Genomic DNA, 22,964 nt, shown 5'->3' on the forward strand with positions numbered 1-22,964 from the left:
ATGATTATTAAAATCATATAATGATGAATGTAATCCAAGTTATAAACTAGACTTGCTTAGGAGGCAGTTTAGGCATGGTTATTGGAACGATAGATTATCCAAGTAAATAAACTCAAAATTACATCTCATAAAATACCTTTTTTCTTGTAAACTTGCATTTGGGTAAGACCCATCATTCACCCTAAAAGTGGTCGATTCTTTTTTGGGTTGTTGATCCAGAATCGTATAATAGAAGGAAAAAAAGAGAAGAGAAAAAAACTGTAAAATAACAAGCTTACTTCGGAAATATTACCAGCTTACCTAAAAAATAAACCTAATTTAATTGGGGGCCCCAAAAAACAATTAGGGGCCTCCCACTAGAGGACAAAAAAGGTCATTAAAACTTAAATTGAGTCACCCCTTAACCAAAATATTTTTAAATGGTTAAATTGTCCCTAAATGATTAGTATTAAAATTTAATTAAGTTAAGTTAATTAGTGTGGTTAGATTATGTTAGATTAAACTCAGATTTTAGAATCAATTTCTTTTTTTTTTTGTTGTTTGAGTTGGGAAGAAGAGGAGGAGGTTTTAGAGGAAAAATTAGGGTTTTTAGAAGTGAGTAATTCAAGTAGGGGAAATGATGTTGGGGAAGGTTCAAGCAACAAAGATGATTCTGTTGATGGTAAGATTATCTAAAATTCTCCCATGGATTGGATGTATGTCACAACACAGAGAAAGAGTCGTCAATGTCGAGGGATGTATACCCCAACGACTCTAGAAAGTCGTCAATGTATTGACACCAAAAATGACGACTCAAACCTGCAACTTTTTCAGGTTATGAAAAATTGTCAGGGTATTAAAAAATTTCATTGACGACCCTCAACAGTCGTTAATGTTTAGACTGTTTAAGTGACGACTCTAAACTGTCGAAGATTCATTAATGGCGGAACTGTACGACAATTTTGGGTCGTCATAAAAATGATCAATTCCCTGACGACCCTTTGGAAGGGTCGTTACTGTTTTGGTTACGCATTTGACGACTTAAATAGTCGTTAATGTTTTAGAAATGTCGTTATACACTGTCGTTAATTTATAAAAAGAGTCGTTAGTGTATGACAGTTTAGAGTCGTTATTATTTTGATCATGATGTATATGACGACCCTAAACTGTCGTTAATGTCGGTGAAGGATCGTTAATGAGAATCGTTACTTGAGAAACAATATCAATTAAGGATAAAATAGTATATTCATCTTCCGATTTTTACACCCCTAAAAAATTTGGAGGGCAAACAAAATTGCATGCCCCCAATTAGAAGGTATGGCCCCCGATTAAACTAGGAAAATAAATTACACTCCGTATTTATTACATCAAAATTTGTAAAAAGGGTAATTTGGGCAGTCAAGAAAATGAAGTCATGAAACCTTGTAAGAAACTAAGAAAAAGGACATGACATTTTGGGGTTATTTGGCTCACACTTCTGTTACACTGTTCACTGTGCTATCACACTCACTCTCACTCTCAAGACAAACAAACAAACAAACAAACAGGCAAAAGGGCGAGAAGAGAAGAGAAGAGAGGAGAGAACAAAGTGAAGAAAAGCTCTTATGCTTTTTGTGTGTGTCTTCCACCAACAAAGTTCAATCTAAGTTAGTAGTACAAATGACTCAATTTTTATCTTGTAAAATGATAATGCTGTGTTGTGTGTGATTAATGTGAAAATGTGTACTTTTTTTTTTGATCAACAAAAAGGAATTGGAAACTCAAAATTCAAATTTGTTCTAAAATTTCCAATAATGGGGTTTTAAGATTATTATTCTCTTGCAAAATTTATTCCTGAGGTTTTTTGTTGTTTTAGTAGTGAGTTGATAGTTTTTGCTTTAAAGCATAGATTCCTCATTGTAATTGCAAATCCTACGGACATTGTTAGTTTTTGTTCTCTGAGGTGGTGGGCCTCATTGGCCCTCATCTATGCTTATGATCTGTTTTAGATTCTCCTGCTCTTAAAAAGATTTCTTTTTTCTTTCCTTGTCTTCTCATCTCCCTTTCTCTATCTTGGGTGGTGCCTTTCACTTTCTGAGGTTCTTCTAGTCTGAGTTGAGGAGGAATTTGAGCAGGTGTAAGCAAATATCACTTGATTTAGAGTAATGGGTTTATTCCATCTTTAATGACTGAACCCCCCCCCCCCCTCAATGCTATAAATAGAGAGTGTGTCAATTTGGGTGTTATTCATTGCAGGAGTGGAGTTCTTCTTTAATCATTACATACTACATACAAGTTTCTTCAGAGGGTGTAAAAAAGATGAGCTATAATAGAGCAACTGCTGGTTCTGGTTAGTTTCAAACTTCTTTTTGTAAACCCTTTATTTTTTTTAATTTGGATTTTTTTTCCGATTTTTGATAGTAATGATAGCAACCCCTTTGTTGTTCTTTCTTTCTTTTGTTGTTTGTTCCATTGGGGCTTTGTAATTTTTGTTAAGATTTTGGCTAGTGGTGGTAGATTGCTGACTATGGTACTGGTTTCGTTTTTGAACTTTTTATATGAATGTGATTTCAGGAAGTAGAACTACTGGGAGGTCATTCGAGTATGGTAGAACCCATGTAGTCAGGCCTAAAGGAAAGCACCAGGCAACTATAGTTTGGCTACACGGTCTAGGCGATAATGGTTCGAGGTATACATTACAAACTTTTCCATTTCCGTTGTTGTTGCCATTTTATTAAAATTGTTGGTTTGCTATAGATGTTTGAAGTACATGGTTTCGGTTCTAGATTCAATGCTTTTTAATAAGAAATGGCTTATGACTTTGTGATTATGAGCCGGGGATCTTCAGACTGCTTGATTATTGAAAAGGGGTTGTTTCATCTTCAAGATGTTTCACTGAACATAGACGGACAATCTCTTGTTTATATCATATCTAACTTAGAAAAAAGAGAAGTTTGACTGTTCGTTGGTCGCTATCTGGGTGCATCAGGATGCACTAGAGAGGTTTGGTGATTGTTTGAGTTATTTGTGTTTAAAATTGAAAAATGGTGGGATTTTGTAGCCTTCATTTTTATTTTTATTTTAATTACAAGTAAGAAAAATTACTAGAAATTTTCTTCTTGATCAAAATACTAAAATAGAATCCTCTGTTTAACAATCCATCCTTTTCACTGAGATTCTCTCTTTTCATTGATTCGATTGGAGAGGCAGCATTACCGTGAACTAAGTAAGACATTACTTTTGTCACTTTCATTTGTCTTTCGACTGACTTGGTTGATTAAGAAAGTGAATATACACCCCAAGCCTTTAACAGGGACCAGTAGTTCACATAAGTTGTCATTCAGCCTATTGGTTTTGGCCTTTGTGCCTTTTCTCACTCAGATATTTAGTTGATGTAACAGCAGATGTTGATGGTTTGAACACTCTTTTTGGTCTCTGAAAGTACGACAAATTCGAATTCCAAGTCTCAAGTGGATTGGTTTTTCTGTCTGTTGGTCAAGTCCTTATCCTGCATTAGCATCAATATGAGTTTCACAAGTGCTAATTTCTTGCAATATATTAGCAATTTAAGCCTATTCCATCATGAAGTTCAGCTGATACATTATTTTCAAGCTTGTCATTACGAATATGGTGTCTCAACTGGTTCTTTCTAATTTTAAAATTCCACATCAAAGCTATGTTGAATAGCTTTGCTTGAAAGTGAATCTTCTGACTTTGTGTTTCTTTTTTGTGTCTTGTAGCTGGTCTCAGCTTTTGGAAAACCTTCCTCTCCCAAACGTAAGGATATACGAACAAGTGTATATAAATTTAACTATTTTAGTGGCTGATACATTCTGTTTTGACAACGTTCATGGTTATATATTTCTGATTCGTTGCCATTGAACCTCTGCTGTGCAGATAAAATGGATTTGCCCAACAGCTCCTAGCCGACCAGTCGCAATTTTTGGTGGATTTCCTTGTACTGCATGTGAGATATATTCCACTTTATTCTAGTCCTAGTGTGTAAAACTTGAATCTTTAGTATCATTTTTGATATACAGCACTGTCAAACATCCTCTGACAGTTGTTGTTTGATTTATATAAGGGTTTGATGTTGGAGAACTTTCGGAAGATGGCCCTGATGATATTGAGGGGTTAGATGCTTCAGCTGCTCATGTTGCAAATTTGTTGTCAACAGAACCCAATGACAGTATGTATCTCTCTAGAACCTTCGCAGCTAGTTTGGTTCTTTCAGAATGAGCTTTCTGCCAATTTGACAAAATAATTAACCATTTGGGTGTAAGCATGAGTTTTAACAGTTCCGGAGTGGAACTTGTTTAACGGCAAAGCAGTTGTATTTCATGATATTTTAGTCCAGTAACAAATTCTAAAGATCAGTATTACTACCGTGTATTCCACTTCATCATTTCATTCATTTTCCATTGTTCTTTCGTTTTCCTTTTTTTCAGTCAAAGTTGGTGTAGGAGGCTTCAGCATGGGTGCTGCAACCGCTCTCTATTCTGCCACTTGTTGTGCTCAAGGAAAATATGGAAATGGAAACCGGTATACAATTGACTTAAGTGTAGTCATAGGTCTAAGTGGCTGGCTTCCATGCGCAAGGTTTGTCCCACTCCAATCTATGCTCTTCCATTCCATTTATACAATCCTACACAGCTTTAAACAATTGCCAAAGAAATCCATAACGAATCACATCCTCAGCACTCGTATATTTATTTGACTTGGTTCTAATTCACCAATCAGGAGTTTGAGGAACAATATAGAAGGCTCACATGAGGCTGCAAGGCGAGCTGCATCACTGCCACTTCTGCTCTGCCATGGTAAAGGTAATATCATGCTCTTTCCTTGTTTGTGTGCTTAGACACCTCATCCCTGATATTTTTGCTCGAGTGTTCAAAGTTTTGAACCGACTTTGCACCGCTACTGTAAGGTATAATTGTTATGAGGTATGGTCTTTCAGGTGATGATGTAGTGCAGTATACACATGGAGAGAAATCTGCAACTGTTCTAAGTTCAACTGGATTCCGGAATCTTACTTTCAGAACCTATAATGGGTAACAATTTCATTTTATCTTTTCAACCCAGCACAAATTTCTCCCTAACATTTGTAATAATGAGTTCATTTGGTTCTGGAAATTGCAGGCTTGGACACTATACAGTTCCACAAGAAATGGATGAGGTCTGCAGCTGGCTTACATTATGCTTGAATCTTGAAGGATCGCGATCGTGAATTGCATAATCTATCATTTATTTGAGAATAAACATTAGCCAAGGAGTAAAGAAGACGAACATAAACTTTATATCCGGTCAGTAAACGGAAACATGCTTGAGTTAGCTATAAGAAGAAGTTTAGAAGGTGTGGGGGTATATGTTGTTACAGTCCTTTTGGTCCTCTATTGTCTCTTCCAAAGAGACTATTTTTGTTTTCTTTTTGTTCTTTATAATCTTGTTGAGTATGGTCTTTTGTTTCTTTGCTTGTTGGTAACTTAGAGGGTTTTAATGAAATAAATATTCATATTTTGAGTTTAAAGTTCTGAACATGAAGTCTCTGTAATATAGTAATCTTATCACCTAACAAATGGATGTGCCCATATGATCACGCAACGACTTTATCATTGTAAAACCTCTGCAGTTGTTTTTTTTGTCTGGGAAAACGGAGTGAGAACATTTCAGGTGACAATGAAAGTGAATTTCATTTTCATAAAGAAATTTTTTCAGTCGTGGAGCCAAGTACAGAGTGAATTCAGTAAAAATTTGAGCACCTCAGAGAAAGAATCATTTCTAATTGTACCTGAAGCATATGGAATCACAGCATGCAGTAAAACCCTGTTATTTTAACAACTGAAATTTCAGAATGCAATCACAGTGTGAGAAGCACCAAGGTATCATTACACTCCAAGCAAAAATTTCAAGTACCAGGTCTGATAAGAGACGGAACTTAAAAATAAGAGAAAAAGGGGTTTTGTGCTGGAAGAAAACTTGATGCAAATTGCCACATCTTCTTTCAAGCTTCAGCTCCATCCGAACGCAATGCTATAGATAAACCGGTAAAGGATTTCATTAGGAATAGCAGATTCAAAAATGAAGGAATAGAAAAAAATACCTAAACCTTAACAAATGCACAGAGCACAAGTAGAGTAACTGCTACCGCATGTAAATACGTATGCATCATGTAAAGTTTTGTATGGAATTCTGCAGTTATCAGAAAGCAGGCACAGTGGCAATGGCAGATATGTTACCACGTCTTAAGGGCTGACATTATTATTTAATGGGAAAAGGCAAACAGCTAATTCGATGATGGCATTAATTCTGGGGATGAAGAGGACCTCTGGGGAAACTAAGAGTGGTACAGTTTAATTGTGCCAGCCCAATATATCGCTTTATTAGTTTATTTATGATTTCAGAACTACTGCTTATTTAGTTTTAGGATTGTTAGCCTGTTAGGCACTACTATTACTAGTACTACAGTGTCAACTATGTTTACTGATTAAAAATAATACTAATAAGAATTATGAGAAGTTGTTATTAGTAATTTTGATGTGGTATTCCTATAATATATATATACTCATGTGACTAGTATTGTTATACGCTGCGGCTCGGGATTTTACCCCTGACGCCGCGCGGCGCCTTACGCCTCTACAATCTCTGCGCTTCAGCTGCTTGGTCATTAGAAGTTCACAATCATATGGTCCAAAAAACAAGGCATGCATAGTTTTTGTAACACTGTAATCATCATACAAGCAAGAAATACGGATTCCTATACTTGTTCCTACTGAAGTAGTCGATGACACAGCTTGCAGATTTTCAACACACCACCAAATCTACAAACTCATAATACCTCTTCTATATGACCCACAACAGAAACGGAGACCTTTACACCTGGTATAGGAAGCAAATCAAAGCCATGCACAAAGTTTTTCAGGTTCTAATCTTAACCTGTCTAATATACAACTTGTGTAAAATTTTGTCTATTGCAAATTTTTGTAACTCTTAATAAAGTTATATTTTATATTTTTCACAATCTAAGATAATTTATTAAGGCTAATCAATTGGGAATCTTAATTTGTGGAACAGGTTGAAATCTTATTTGCTTTAATCAAGATAGTAAAGTAAATGTCACAGAGAAAATGGTTGATTTTCAAGTTGCAGTCATATTTAACCACTTTTTCCAGGGAATCTGTAGCTCAAATGCAGTCTTTTTTGGAGGAAAGATGTCCTCTTAAGTATTATCTTGTTTGGTGGCTTTCAATTAAAAATATTTCTAGTATATTGGTTTTAGATAATACAACGAATGGATATTGGTCACTATTTCCTGGTAACAGGCAAACAGACAAAAACACACATAACATGATGGAACTAATGTAACCCGTATATCACTTGGCCAAGATTTACTTATGCAAGTGTGTAACTGTGTACATCAAAACTGATTATATTTTCTTAGGAAGATATAGAACATCTTGAACTGTTAAGGTGAGACATGTAAATGTCTTTTAGTTGCCTGTCTGTTATTATTAAGGAAGTACCTCACATTATGTAGGACGCTACCAAAAAAAATTTCATCCATACTCCAAAAGACAAATGGGTCTATATTTGCAGCCAAACCAGATACGTGTTTAGGTCAGGCAGTTGGTTGTCAGGCTAATAACTTGTGCAGGAGATATGGTCGTGTTTATTTTGTTGCTATAGAAAACAGGCTATTTTAATGATTAGCAATTCAAGATTGTTAATAACTTAGTGAACTAGTTATTTTGACTTTTCTTAAGACGTCGATGCATATAGTCTAAATACTGAAACCTCTCGTTATTCTTTAGTGTAAATATGCATTTTGTCTCTGATCTATGTTATGTACTTTCAAGTATGAACTCACTGAATTACTCTGTGTGTTGAAACCACGACAAAACCTCACTAACCAGTTAAAACATACAAAATATATATGTTCTGATTTCAGCTTGGAATCCAAGATGTGACCTATTTTCTTGATCTAATAAAGCATCTAAGAAATCATAGGATATCCCAAAAATCCACACTAGCATCAGAAGTCATTTCATATATCTTTAGCAACCTACAGTAAAATGTAATCAATCTTGGATTTTTCCCTTGCAGCTTTATTTTGAACACCATTTCCATTTCTCTCCACAACAACCTAATATCAATTTCTATCCAAGTTTCTATCTACAGACTACAAGCAAGGTGCTTGTCAAACATTTATAAGAAAAAGGAAAAAAAATTCAATTAGGCAAGAAATACAGCAAATTGGGATACAAACTAAACCACGCCCAGTTCATTAAGATATATTCAACAACAGGATATATTCAAAAACCCTAAAAAAATTCAAACCATAGATTTCATTCCCAAAGAAAATAATGTTATTAAGAAAGAGGAGGGAGTGAGGGTTATTACTTCGTTTATTTGGTTTTCCTTCACCCCATTTGGTTTATTTGGTTTTCCTTCAGATCTGTGAGGTTCTTTAAGACAATTACGAACAAGGCGAGCACAGATGTTTGAATATGTTATGTAGGTCATCCCTGCTGATCTCCAGAATGGTACTGCTAATCCTGATGCTGCTGCTGGAGACGCCATTCTTATCTCTCTTTCTTCTTCTCTCTAGATACGACGTTTCTCTACTCCTGAAAATTTCTCTTTCACCTACGCCATTCTAATCCTGTCTACTAACCAGAGAGCAAGGCGTGCGTTTCGCATGCTCCACTCATGACTAGGTACGCTTGGATTGTGCTCATTATGGAATCCTCTGCAGTTGTTTTTTTGTCAGGGAAAACGCAGTGAGAATATTTCAGGTGACAATGAGAGTGAATTTCATTTTCATAGAGAGAAATTTTCAGCTGTGGAGCCAAGTACAGTGTGAATTCAGTAAAAATTTGAGCACCTCAGAGAAAGAATCATTTATTTCCGATTAGGTACAGACACCAGCTAAGTCATTATTGACCAAGCATAACTATTTTCACAGTACAAGTCGAGAAGACTAACCATGTAATACAAAATAATATAATAGAAAAATATAATGAAAATTCAGATGATCATCATGATGCATTTTGAATACACATGCTGCTAATCAGCTTCTTCGACAACAAGGGATGGCTAAATATTGAATATATATTGCTACTTGGTTGCTACTTGGTTACATCAAGTATATGAGTAAGAATGCACGTCTAGACCCATAGCAGTAGGAGCAGCACAGACAAAAATCTTGTTGAAGGATTAACAACTGCCAAAACCTCACGATATACAAATCGTTAGTTTTCTATCCAAACCTTTTGAAGCCTCAGACAACTGCCAATAGTAACTCAACTTGCGGTCTTCAGAATTATTTTAGCAGTTCACAGCCGCCGTTGAAAATCTACAAGAGCAATAAAGAAAATTTCACTATTAGTTTTTGAATTTTTGAAAGGAAACATAAGTTTTACTTGGACCAGTTTTATTTTAGCACCACAGTTGGATCCTAAATACACCAATGTAATGGCTACTTTTCCCGAGGAAACATAATCTAGATCATCTTCCTTAACAAAAACAACTTTTGAATCATTTTTATATGGGCAGTACAAGGTTCGATCAGGTATCGAAACAGCAAAAATGAAACAAGAAAATGGTAGAATGCAAAACACAGTTACCTCAAATTCATGCAGTGACAACTATTTATCAGTACGACTCCCTTTAGGATCACTATATGGAGTGAGAGGAGGGAATGCAGAGATAGAACGCAACACAAACTTGCGGCCACTTTTCAAGCTTGGTGAACAGGTTAAGCTTGGTGAACCAGTTAAGCTTGGTGAACGGATTAAGCTTGGTGAACAGGTTAATCTTGGCTCTGGTGAGTGGTTCTGTGGAGGAGAAACACGTTTTTGACTTGGGGAACTTGCTTTGACAGCTTTGATGGGTGTTCGAGTGTCCTTCAGTATTTCAGGAGTGTCACCCTCCTGGATCTGACATAGCGTACTTTTGTCAGAGTCAGGCTCTTGGGGGTACTTGTTCACACCCAACCGCGGTAATGGAGTAACAGGTGAACCACGCCAACCATGGGAAGCAGCTGACGACAAGGAAACACTTCCAGGATGTAAATGACTCTCTGAAGCCTTTGCACTGCCTGCACTGTTGGATGAAGATGATGACGCTTTAGCCCTAGAAGACAGTATGTTTGGCAACGGAGTGAGATCACACAAATCTGTAAGTTCATCATGTCTTTGCAGAACTGGATTCGCTCTCCCAGCTATACTGCATTCTGATTCCAAATCACGAGTAATCACGTCTGATGTCCCTTGATCTGTTTTCAATTGACTCTCAGATTCAGGTGACGGATCGTATCTGCTTGCTTGTAATCTAGATTTGGCCGTATCCTTTCCATGGCTGTGATCAAAACAAATAAAGCTAATTAATAACTGCAATTAAGCACAGCTTGACAAAGAAACAAGGCCAGCGCTGAAGTTTAAATTAAAAAAGGTTCTGCTTAGTATGACTACTGTGAAAACCAAAATCGTATGCACGTACTTCGAGGACTGAAACATTGGGGTCAGAGGTGAGAGGTTATCTGGATTCGGTAGCTCTAGCTCTAGCTGCAACAAATCGCTTCTGTTCGCCATTTCCAGTTTATCACCTGATGAATCATCCCACTTTTCATCTTCAATCTTTCTGTATAACATTTCCCTAGATTCATCGTAACCTGTGGGGAGCAAATTATAGTTAAAAGAAATAGATAAATACAACTATACAGACATTACCTTCAGAAACAAGGATGAGAAAAAGAATTGCTATCCTGGACTTCTGCTGCACATAAACATACCAACCTTTGCCTTCATGATGCATTATCAATTTTTTTTTTTTTTTTGCAGGATTTCGACAACTTCAAATTATAAAATGATATTCTAGTTTTTTTTTTCTTTTGCTTTGACGAGATTACGTCCCTGACAGAAGATTACAAAGTTTCCGTTTTCATATAATCACTATTACTAAGTCATATGTTGAAGTTCTCTTTGAGCTTCAATATGTTCTACATGACTTCTGATGGAAGAATAGTATATCTAAAGTTTCAATTCATCTACTGAAGACTCTAAATTCCAAGCCAGTCACATATTTAAGATTAACTTCTATTGACAGTGAACCTATAACACATAGTCTCATAGAATGAACAAGTGGCTGTATATTATGCTTAGGCAGAGTGGCCACAAATATCATCAAATTCATATGCATCACGAACCCCTTCAATACGATTACAGGTGTGGCTTCCGACATGCATGGGTATACACAAACTAGGTTTTATTTGTTCAACATATATTTGCTTACAATTGTATCTGAAACAATATTCTCATGAGGAGATGTTGCCACTTTATGTCTGTTCTCCTACAAAAAAAAACTTACTAAGGCAAGTTTTTGTCTTGCCTGCAATGTATGGTCGATACCATCTAATGTTGACATGGACTACATGGTATACCAGTTCACTAATTTCATATGTTCATTTCACACATATATTTTCCAAGTTAAAAGATGAAAATATCGGTTGATGTAACCTCCATTAGACTGAAATCCACAATTCAGAGAGAAACAAAAAAAACTAAACAAAAATAGGTACTCCAAAAGACGACTAACCTCCTCTCACCCCAAATGCATTTTGACATCCCTCACATCGGCATCCATCAGAACATCCAACGCCAGCCTTCAAAACAGCAGATATTTTGAATAGAAATAATTCACACCCAAAATTAAAATGAACACATATGATAGAAAACTACAAACCTGATAGCATTCGCAATATTTTTTCAGACACTTGGACTTCTTACAGTTGCATCCTCTTTTATGCCTGACTGAGGATGGTGTCACCTGGTTGCCGATTTCCTGCAGAAGTTATTCACAAGGATGGAGTTTTGCGTTCATAAAATGCAAAATGGTTATTACGTACTGGATAAATTTTGAGATAAGAAAACAAGTCCTACCTTATATGTCCCTAAAACTTTAGGTGCAAACGCATCTGGGTTGCGAGATTCAATTTGATGCCTGGTTGCAAGAACAGTTGCTTCATATTCAGGCTTGTTGAAGCACCCTACGCATGAACAAAAATCCGAACAATACATTCCCGCAGCAAAACACTCGCAATAACTGACAGAAAGACAGCAAAAACAATGAAGCAAGCCACAGCACACAAAAAAAAATGATGGTTCCTAGTTAACGTTATTCACAGTCATTTTATCACGTACAGTTTCAAACATTTAGACTTCTTGCAGTTGCAACCCCTACAACCCTCACTACTGTCAATGCTTTGTGGTGTCTTCTTCCTGTTAATACCCATTCTCAATATCAGTGGCTTCGAAGAAAGGGTGCAAAAGAGAAAAGAGACTAAAACAATCAGAATATCTATGTACCTTCTCTTTTTGGAGGGTGGTTCACTAAACTCCTCAAACCTGAGAGAGTTTTCTGAAGCAGTATTCCAACTGTCACATGGAGTCGCATGATCCACATTCTCTTCTTCAAAGTTAAGAACTTCATTCATAAGGTTCATATCACGAGAGGATGGGAAAGTGGCAGCACTTTCTCTGGCTGTAGCAAGACTACCTTGCTGATTATTATCTAAGGTATCCGAAAATTTACCAGTAGTTATCGAAAGTGATGGATTCGCTGAGTTATCATGCAAGTCTTGTTCAGTTATACATAATGTCTTTCGACTATGTGAAGATGAACAACTTTTCGCAATAAATTTTGAGCTGGCAGAAGTATTGACTATGCTATTTAAGTGCAATCCGATAGATGGCATGGGGACTTTTGCTGAAGAAATTACACTGTTTCGAGTGGATCTACCGACCTCATGGGTTTCTATTGTTGTAACTGTTGTGATAGTAAACTTCTTCGAAGTAATGCGTCGAGAAGTGTTGACTGGTTGGCTACTGCAAGAAGCTGATCTAGATTTTCGTTGCAATGGAGCCCCGATCTCCAAGTCTGTAGAACTTGCTGGCGACCTTGAATTGAGATCATTAGGTGCATTCCAAGAGCTGTTGCAAAAAGTATTACCCTGAGCTTGTGCAGTCTCAAACTGAAGGCATCGCCTAAGAGTGCCACGTTGTTGTTGATTGCCCTCCTACATTGAATGTTTTTGTCATTCTACCACAATAAATCTAAAATTTAAATTCTAAATATAAAGACGAAAAATAAAATGAAAAGTCCTTCCCACTAATGTGAGTATACAGAAAAATATATAGGTCCTACCATCCAAATATTACAAGAATACAGTAACACTATATCATGATGCACCTATCAGCGAGCTTAGAAAAGAAGACAAAAAAAAGACCATCTTGAAGTACTTAAGATTGGTAAAAGAACAATTACTAACCATTATGAGAAAGTATGTTATACACTAAATATACAACCTGCTGAAACATAATGTGTGAACAACAATTACTTTGCCAATAGGCAATGGATATAAACCCTCGACATCTTTTACAGCATTTTCCCACTCTAAACCAGCAATTACTTTGCCAATACTCAATAGTAATAACAATATGACTATAGCTCCCATATTCCATCACCATACTTAAACAAGTAAAAAACCATTAAAATTAAAATGGGAATAAAAAAAACAAACAAAAAAAAAAAAAATGACTTCATGCTAAGCACCAGCCAAAACTTTCAGACTAACATATCTATATTGCAACCAAATAATGGATGTTGTACAGTCATTTCATCCTATAGATATCGTATTCGTATATATAGGCAATTAAACTATTCTAAAATCCAGATATGGAAAATGAATACCCATAGGGATAGGGAAAAGCATTTTGCTGTCAAATTTCATTTATTAATCTAATTCTATTTAGAACAGAATCTTGTAGGAATCTATATTTGGAAATTGCTGACTAATTTGTGGTGAACTCAAATTCAATGTAAAAATGATGTGGGCAGGTAGCTAAATTAATGAAAACAGTGCGAGTTTTCACACAACAGTTTAAAGGGTCAAGTACCATAAAGTCTAGCGAAGATATTCCAAGCATGGCATTCACAGAAAGGACAAGGACTTTAACTCCCAGAATAGTGGTCAGCAACAAGGGCTTGTGCAACTGAAGCAATGTGACTACCTTTTCTATAACTATGTGAACCAATTTTAACGTACCCGACTTAAAAAATAAAATAAACAGGTTATTCAACAAGGTGGAAACAAGACTAAACATTTTGCTTTATAGAACAACTAAGTTATCTGGAAGATCATTATGGTTCAGCAGTACCTCGCAATCATAGAGGATACTGCTCTCAACAGACCCATCATATGTTACTCCTTGAATTTCATCACGGTCATCGTGTGCCTGGGTCATTTGTAAAGACTCGCAAGGCAACTGACGAGTACATTCCAAAGCACTTTGTTGACTAACTTCGGCATCCTGCAAGCCATGGTGATAAAGACTTATGGAACAAGCAGGTCTATCCGCATCCGCTTCCACAGAAGTTGGCTCCATTTGGTTTGCTACTATAGCAGGTTGCTCTCCAGAGACAGGTTCGGTAACTAAATCAAGTTCCACCAGTGCATCAACTATGTGAGACACACCCCTATGCTTCTATTTCAATATTGATAGATTTAACAACATAAAATGACTCACTTACCTAGCAAGTCTTCTTCAGCTGTTTCTAACAATGTATGTGATGCAACCGCTTCAGCCTCTGTATCTTTTGCTACAGGATCATTAGCAAGGTTCGCCAAATTCTCTTTAGAGCTGATGCAACCATGAGAGACATCATGGGCTTGATTCACAAGTAACTCAGTAGAGGTAGTAGAGTTCGCAACATCAGCTTTGCCCACCACTACAGTGTCAGCCAGGTATTCCTCAACAGAGCCTGAAGAACTACGGGGAATAGTTTGCTCAGAGTCCTTATTACATTCTTTGGATGAGCAAGAAGTTCGTCCATCACCAATTGATTTAGTAATAGATTGTTCAGAAGCAAATGAGCCCTCTGCCTCCTCCTCGACTGACGGCTTCATTTTGGATAAAAGAACACATTGTGACCTGTAAAATATTCCCCCTCAACTATTTTACCAACCAATACAAAACAATCCTAATTCTCCAATATGAAATATAAACAAAACAATATACACATTAAGTAAGAATTGAATCAAATTACCCTTTTGAGAAACCAGTTTCTCTTTGTGGATTAATACGCGGTGACGTAAACACCGGAGATGGAAAATTATATTCTGTAAACCCTTGAGCAGCATTTCGCGACTTCACCGGCTTTATTGGAGATAATGTACTCAGAAAATTAAAAAGAGGCGAGTCCTGCAACAACAACAACACCAAAAACAAAAACACAAAAATCTCAGAACATGAATCGAAATCAAAGAGAATTTCACACATCCATGATCTGAAAAAAAACCCATAAACCAGTCCACACTTAGTCCACTAGGAGTCCACTTAGGAAACTACTCATACGATTCATGAACGCAAAATCAAACAATTTCAATACTTCAATTTCAGATTAATAAAGATTTCAATCAGAAATTACACAGAAAAAACAGTTAAAATCGATACATACAGATCAGAATCGAAAAAAAAAACAATAAAATGAAATAAAATAATAAAGAAAAAGGGGCGTGGAGAGGTACTTACTTGAACAGGAGAAGGAGAAGTGATCTGAGTTCGTTCAGGAGAATCCATTGTTGAAAACCCTAACCCTATACTGCATGTTTTTTCCGCTAAAAACCGACTGATAATATAAAAGAAAATCGGAGAAAATGATTTTTTTTTCTTTTTTCTTTTTTATTTCGGTTTTACTGTGGAGCGTTGAGATGGCGGATATTAAGAGTGAAAGCGGGAATACGTGTGTACCCGTTTTCCCGTATATTTGAAACTTTATTCCTGCCCACGTGGATATATAAAGAGAGGAGTATATTAGGGTGTTCTTACCAAAATTACTCCAATGTTTTTGGTTTTTTTCATTTTTGATTTTAAGTCATGGCCGTTACAAATTTATTGGTAATCAATGGCTTGCCAAATAGGTGAATTTTGGAATGACTCCCCGAGAATGGTGATAAGGTGTTAAGGTGCATGAATCCATGTGTATGTAACCTAGACACCTTGATCACTTTTGAACGATAAATCCGCTAAATTAAACGGAGTCGATATATATATATGTAAAGAGAAATTAAATGGCATTTCAATCTTATATTTTGATTTAAATTTTGGTGATTATGTAACGGAGATAATATTCTTTATACCTGATTATTACAAATTTATTGGCAATCAATACCTTGTTATTCATGCGGTTGGAATGATTTTCTACGAATTAGGATAATATGCGGGAAAAAAATTACTGCATCATAATCACCCTTGTTAGGTACATACGTGGACATCAATATCACTCTTGAGCGAAGTAATCTAAAGAGTAGAATTTTTATGAAAATAAACAGTTAAAAACAAGTCATACCACTTTCAGCGAAAGTCAACTCATTTTTCATATGTCGGTAAAAATGTGATCGGCTATCATCTTCATGACATGCATATCCACTCACATGTTCAGTAAATTTTCATTTAAACTGCTAACTTTAAAAGTATACTATGTGCCATCCTTGATGAACCTGTTGAGAGAAAATATGATACCTAACATGTCCATCTAGTCTTCACCAGGGTTTGTACTTTCCCCTCGTTGAAGATCCATAAATCTTTATTTATTCTGAATTGTGGTGGCGGTTTTATACCCGTTGAAGGTTTTCCTCTACTGGAAATTTTAGTTTGCAATTTTTCTAAGTTGTGGCTATCTTATCGATTTTATTTCCAGAAGCTTGATATTTATCGTTTAATCCATTATACACTTCTTGGAGGGCTTGAAAATTCGGTTTGCATTGTGCCACTCGCTCTTTGTTGTACATATTTTTTTGTTTAGAGATTTCATACTCTCGACATAGTTGTGCGTTCTTACCACCATCTTGATAGATATATCGTGTTGTGTTGTGTTGTCTTAACACTGGTGTATTGTGGGTCATGCAATTTCGTTAGAAGTGGATGAAGCATATTCAGTCTTTAATGCAATAAAAGGATGTTATGATGCCTTGAGTGCTGTTGATTTCTGTCTTACTAGTTTTATGTGTGCTTTTTTTTCATTCATTCATGTTATTTGTAATCAATCTTGTCATCCTGTTTGGATTCTTCCAATGGTCGGGGAGATCATTCAATAGCCTTTTTTGACGCATTTACTTATTAAAAAAAGTATGTTTAGTTGAATGGTCCGGAACTACATTTTGAAGGTTATTGTTTTTCATGTGTCCTGAACTCAACTAAAAATTATTCTTTTTCTTCGATTTGATTGAAGATGTTGGACAGAGTAGATCCTGAGTCTTCAAGGGCTCTGTGCGAACTTGATTATATAGTCTATTATACGATCCAAGAAAATATCAACGAAAATTTCGTAACATCAAGAAAACAAGGATATTTTGTTATCGACTAACAAGGCCAAAAAGATGACGAAGAAAACTCAAAAAATGTGGCCAATGGTATGAGAATAATAGTGTGACCTGTTTTAAATATTCAGTAATTGAATTGTATGTTAAATCAGATATTTGTGGTCAATTTTAATATGTACAAACGATATAATTACAATTTAAATGTAATATATAATATAATATATATGCACATTTGAGTGTGACACAACGTTTTCTTCTCAGATATTCTTACTTTGTTACTAATTATTGATTTAGATCAAAAGCAGATGGTTCTCTATTACTAATGTATATTTTTCATCACAACGAAGTAAGTTGAATTTCATAAAATTAGAAACAATAAAGGCACGTACAGATAGCGGGTGCCACTAGAAATGACAATGAAAGAATTCGTATGAGATGAACCCGAACCACCGGTCTATAAAATGAGTTTATTACCGGGTACGTTGAATTTCGGAGAAAGTTAGAAATAGTAAAGGAACGTACACACATCTAGTGTACCGTTGGTGAATATAATGCCACTAAAATTGGCACTGAAAGAACCCGTATAGAAAGAAAGAACCCAAACTGCATGTTTCTGAATGAGATTATCACTAAGCACGACTTATAAGATCTTCCTGTAAATGATGGTGTATACACTTGGACAATAAAAATTATCTCCACCGTAGACTGGATAGGTTTACCAAAGAGATGTAAGACTAAATTTATTATCAAAAGCAAAGTTTAAGAACATTTTAGAACCACTCCTAATTTTTCCGTTCACGAGCCTACCATATTTAACGTGTTGATCATACTTAAAATTAAATGTTACTTGTTCATGACCAGTTACTTCTACTGTGTTTCTAACAGAGAAAAAAGAAATAGTGAAAGTAGGAAAAAGTAAAATAAACATAGTTAATGTTCTGAAAGTGAAATGGATAATTTGGGATTTAAAATCGAAGAGCAGTTGGAGAGACACGTGATTTTTTTTTTCCATTTCAATAAGATTCATCGAATTTAAGGGATTAGAATTAGTTAGTTTTGAAGAGTGGTTACAGAACCTACGATTAAGATTTGTAGGAAACACAAAGGTCCAGACACAAAGGACCATGGATGTGGAAAAAATTGATAGTTGATGTGCATATTTTAAAGTAGCTCACGGAGCTAAAATTACAAACAACATGTACATTGTAAAATTTTAGTTTCAAAAACCATACTTAAATATTAGATATTCATTTGCAAATATTTATATGCAAAAAATAAATTTTTAGTTTCAAAAGCCGTACTCAAATATTAGATATTCAATTGCAAATGTTTATATGCAAAAAATAAAATTCATATCATGAGATATTATATTTTTAACATATGACCAGACATGTTTTCATAATTGAGTCATTTTTAATGAAAATGGAAAATGCATTAAGGCATGTGAATACATTATCGAGTTTTGTATTAATTTTTTGAACTATTTTTTGTAATACTCATATATTAAAACATACACTACTAACAAATATTTTTCCGTAACAAAAAAGAACTTTATATCCTAAAATAAAACACTTATGTGGAAATGGATGCCAAAAAAAGCACAATTGAGTATCGCGAGCAAAGGAGAAACGAATGACTAACTTCTCAGGAGAAACTGACTAAGTGAGACTCACGGATTAACTAAATAAATACAGGGAAGTCAAAACTTATGAAACTCGAGTCTAGAACTTCAATGTTATCGATGAAGTCGTACCTCATGGGTGACGTTCCAGATCTTCAAGGCTGGTATTAGCCAAAATGCTATCGTCTGACGAACAAGGAGGAGAATGAACATCATAATTTTTTGGAAATAAAATTCATGTTATTTACCTACCTAAAGGGTATATAACTGTTGTCAGTGTTCTGAACGGCCTGATTTGCGTTATTACGTCACAAATATACCTTTTTCTCAAACTCATCATTAATTATCACATGTTGATCGCTTCCTCATCACCATCACTTTATCTCTCTTTCACAAGTGAGAGAGAGGAAAAAAAAAGCTCATGTTGTTAACAAGGTCGATGGGCCATGCACCAAAACAGATACATAAAAAGAGTTCCTCTTTCAACCATTTTCTTTTTTTCGCACATTTTTCCATCTATGAGTATAGAAACCCTCTCTTTTTTTTCCTTACCAACTACTCGAATCGATTTGTTTCTTTTGCAATTTTCAATCCTTTTTTAAGGAAAAAAAGATCTAATTTTTTTAAAGTTTATGCACTTTTGGGTGAGCTATGAATCGCGGTAACAACAAATTGGATCAACTAAATTGTTTATGACAACAATGATAACAAGGAAAAATAATTTATTATGAGGAAATTACAAAAAATGGACCCAAAGATGATTTCTTCTCACGAAATCAAGTTGAATAGGTAGAATTATATAAAAAAAAAAAATAAGAACTACAATGTATACAAGTGTTTCGAAAAAAAATCTAACCTAGACACTCTACTCTACTAGTGAGTGTGAGTGAGCTTTAAAATAAGTTGAGTTCATAAGAAACTCAGTTGCACATAAGAAGAGAAAAAATTGAAATTATTTCAGAGAAACTTTATTCACATCAGTACCAAAAATGGAAATTGATCAGACTCCACGGAAGCTTAAAAAGAGAATGAGTAGCTCATCTTTGTTTAATAAAACCCAAAACAAAAACAGAGATTGATAGAGTTTAGTCTCGAGAGATTTGAAGGTAGGGGAAAATCTAAGGGAATCAAAACATCTCACAAGATATTAATGTCTTTTTATTTATTTTTATAGCCTCCACCTCGTTCTTCCTCTTCCTCCCATCATTATTACCTCAAGTCTTCTTCTTCTCTATACACACTCTCGACCTCTTCTTTGAACACTAAACAAAGACTAGCGCCAGAAAAATGTTAGGTAACAAGTTTTTTGTGTTAATTTATTTTACGTATTTCTATGTTTAGGTTATAAGATTGGTTGTATTTTTGGATATTGTTTTGTTTATCTTATTGTTGTTGTGTTTTTAAAAGATCTTTCTTTGAAGAGTAATGATGACTGTTTTTTAAGTAAAAAATGACTGTTGTTGTTGTGTTTTGAGCTTAATGTTGAAGGAATGGCTGATAGAGGCGATAGAATTACGGAGCGCCTTATTATACATACTGAGAGAGGAGTGCAGAGAGAGAGTTTCTTCTTAATTACTTGGAAATCACAACACTACAAGAGTAATCTAGTTAAATTTATAGAATTTGGATAATATAATTCCTTGATAAATCAGGTTTGAAGATTAGAAAAATCATTCTTCACACAAACATTCAAAGCCAAACTAACCAAACTGTTTAAATCCTTAGTGAACATGTAGTTTATGCTAATACTGTTAGAGCACTGCTCGGTCGGACTCGCAAGTGTTTTTATCTCAAACTTGTTTATCAAGTTTAGTTGATCAAAACTATATACTTGATTTATAGTCAACTTATAACTATGTCTCGGATTAGGATAGAATGTCTAGTTGCGCTTTAGACTTCACGGCGCTCACCAATTGAAGAAGAAGATTTATTGAGGAGCTTGGAGGAACTTCATCAACAAAAGGTATGTGGAGACTAAAACTTATCTATCAGTTAGAAGTCTATTCAATTCTATCTTCTAATTAGACTAAGTCGTATAGGTATATAGACTTTTACATTATACACATTTGATATTTCGAGCCGAGTTTATCTCGCTTATCTATTTCTCGAAATATATGTTGGAAGCTTTTTGCTTTAGCTATGTTCATCATATTCTTGACGAGTTTTGTTGGAAACAATCTATTTGTTGGAAACTAAATATTAAGTCAAAATGATCATGTGAAAATTACCTTGAACATCTTATATGATTTGTGTGAGACAGTCATTTGATGTTTGCTCGGGAAATTTCGTGTTGATCATTTGATCACTTGAAAATTACTTGAAACTAATGGTATGTGTGAGACTACCATTCTCGTCTTCCAAGGATGTTCCAATAATTGAAATGAGAGTTTAGAACAATTACCCATGTCTGGATACAACACGGTATGCATACCTAGTATGTGAACAATATTGTGATGATTCAGGTCCGGAACTCTTCTTTGCGTACCTAGTATGCAAACGGATGAGAAGGTCTGAAACTCTTGTTTGCATACCTAGTATGCGAACGGGTTTACCTGAGTTGGGTCCGGAACGGTTGTTCACAAACCATGTTTGCGAACGGCTTGACTAGGCCAAGGTCCGGAGCTGCTTTTCACGTACCTAGTTTGCGAACACAGTGGTGAAGTTCTAAAATCGATTATGTATGATTCTCATACTCATGAACTAAAACATTTATTATTTAAGGAGTGCAATCTTTGCAAACCGTGGCTTAATGTTCATGAATTGATTCTTGTATAAGTACTTTGTACGATTATGAATCAAACGGCTTTAGATTCAATTTGTTCATATATATTTCTATGAGATAATGAACAATTGAACAACTCTATTTGAAACACAATTAGATTCAGTTGATTATCTTTCATGATTGATTGATCATCATATTTTATCTAGAAGTTTTACATGAATACGGCTAAGACAAAAGTGTTCATATGGCTAACTTCGGTTAGTTGTTATTGAGCCAACTCAAAATACACGTTTAGGTACGTTACCCATATCTAAATATAAGTATATTTCATTTGTGTATAACAAGTTAAGACCATCTAATGGTGGAAATTGATTTCTTAATTTCTAAGTAGACTTAACTTGAATCTTAAATCGGGAGTTCATCTAACGGTGAATATTGAATGCTTTGTTACTAAGCTATCTTAGCTTTGATTGTAAGCAACCCTGATTTTGAAAGGCTATATAAGGGAGAACTCTAGAAACTGGAAATTCTTATCGGATACTTTCTTGTGTCCTAGTTGCAAACTAGAGTTGATTCTCCTTTAACCTAGGTTTTTCCAAAATCATTATTAGGTTAACGAATTGAAGACGTCATTTAGGATTCGTGAAACAGATCCAACTATTTTCTCTATAGTTGCGTATTCTCCGATAGGTAAGATATAAAAAATAATATTACTCGAGATTTAATTTACTTGTTCTATCGTATTGAGTTTTATCTTCTCTAATATTTACTCGAGATTTATCTCCGATAGGTAAGATATAAAAAATAATCACAACAGTTCTTCGTCTCAGACTCTTGTGATTCCACAATAACTTTTCATGTTAATCAGTTGGGTTATTATGAGGTGATTAATATTTCTAGGCTGCTCTTCGGGAGTATAAGACCAGATTATTAGCTGGTTCCTGTTCACCTTGATCTTTGTAACAAAAGACAGAACAAAAACTGAATAAAGAATAAACATATCTGTGGGAGACAAAAAAATTTTTTATAATTCTTCGACTTTGGGTCGTAACAACTCTTAGTTGTGGGTGAGATCAGCTAAGGGAATCAAATGCGCAAAATCCGGCGTGGTTCTAGAGGCGTAAGGAACGCGAATGTACCTTAATCGGTGTGAGACTTTGTCAGGGCTCAACTACATTCCAGTATGAAGTTAACTTGTAGTAAGCTAGAGTCTGTAGCGGCTTAATAGAGTGTGGTGTTCAAATCTGGACTAGGTACCGGGGTTTTTCTGTATTTGCGGTTTCCTC

At 35.2% G+C, this 22,964-nt stretch overlaps 3 protein-coding genes across 4 annotated transcripts; 1 reads left to right on the top strand and 2 right to left on the bottom strand.

Annotated features, from left to right (window-relative positions):
• Positions 1–2,015: 2,015 nt before the first annotated feature.
• On the top strand, positions 2,016–5,495 carry LOC113341031 (acyl-protein thioesterase 1 homolog 1-like). Of its 2 annotated transcripts, XM_026586070.1 has the most exons (10): positions 2,045–2,095; positions 2,215–2,308; positions 2,533–2,647; positions 3,699–3,735; positions 3,856–3,925; positions 4,043–4,147; positions 4,407–4,557; positions 4,699–4,781; positions 4,916–5,009; positions 5,098–5,495. In XM_026586070.1, exons 2-10 carry the CDS (start codon positions 2,278–2,280, stop codon positions 5,183–5,185), a joined length of 774 nt encoding a protein of 257 aa, XP_026441855.1. In that variant the 5' UTR covers positions 2,045–2,095; positions 2,215–2,277; the 3' UTR covers positions 5,186–5,495. The 2 variants fall into 2 exon arrangements, with proteins under 2 accessions (XP_026441854.1, XP_026441855.1); XM_026586069.1 differs by having other exon boundaries at positions 2,016–2,308.
• A 213-nt stretch (positions 5,496–5,708) lies between these two features.
• Positions 5,709–8,675, bottom strand: LOC113341032. The gene is made up of 2 exons (XM_026586071.1): positions 8,356–8,675; positions 5,709–5,988 (listed from the first exon to the last, which is right to left on the bottom strand). The coding sequence occupies exons 1-2, from the start codon at positions 8,533–8,535 to the stop codon at positions 5,785–5,787; spliced, it is 384 nt and encodes a 127-aa protein (XP_026441856.1). The 5' UTR covers positions 8,536–8,675; the 3' UTR covers positions 5,709–5,784.
• Positions 8,676–8,819: 144 nt separating this feature from the next.
• On the bottom strand, positions 8,820–15,707 carry LOC113341030 (protein tesmin/TSO1-like CXC 4). Its single transcript, XM_026586068.1, has 12 exons — positions 15,546–15,707; positions 15,061–15,215; positions 14,545–14,945; positions 14,172–14,446; positions 12,321–13,030; positions 12,156–12,233; positions 11,895–12,057; positions 11,698–11,796; positions 11,551–11,617; positions 10,456–10,627; positions 9,582–10,314; positions 8,820–9,310 (listed from the first exon to the last, which is right to left on the bottom strand). Exons 1-11 carry the CDS (start codon positions 15,591–15,593, stop codon positions 9,603–9,605), a joined length of 2,880 nt encoding a protein of 959 aa, XP_026441853.1. The 5' UTR covers positions 15,594–15,707; the 3' UTR covers positions 8,820–9,310; positions 9,582–9,602.
• Positions 15,708–22,964: the final 7,257 nt, after the last annotated feature.

Source organism: Papaver somniferum, unplaced genomic scaffold (assembly GCF_003573695.1).
Source record: "Papaver somniferum cultivar HN1 unplaced genomic scaffold, ASM357369v1 unplaced-scaffold_24, whole genome shotgun sequence".
In the NCBI taxonomy this organism is placed as follows: Eukaryota; Viridiplantae; Streptophyta; class Magnoliopsida; order Ranunculales; family Papaveraceae; genus Papaver; species Papaver somniferum.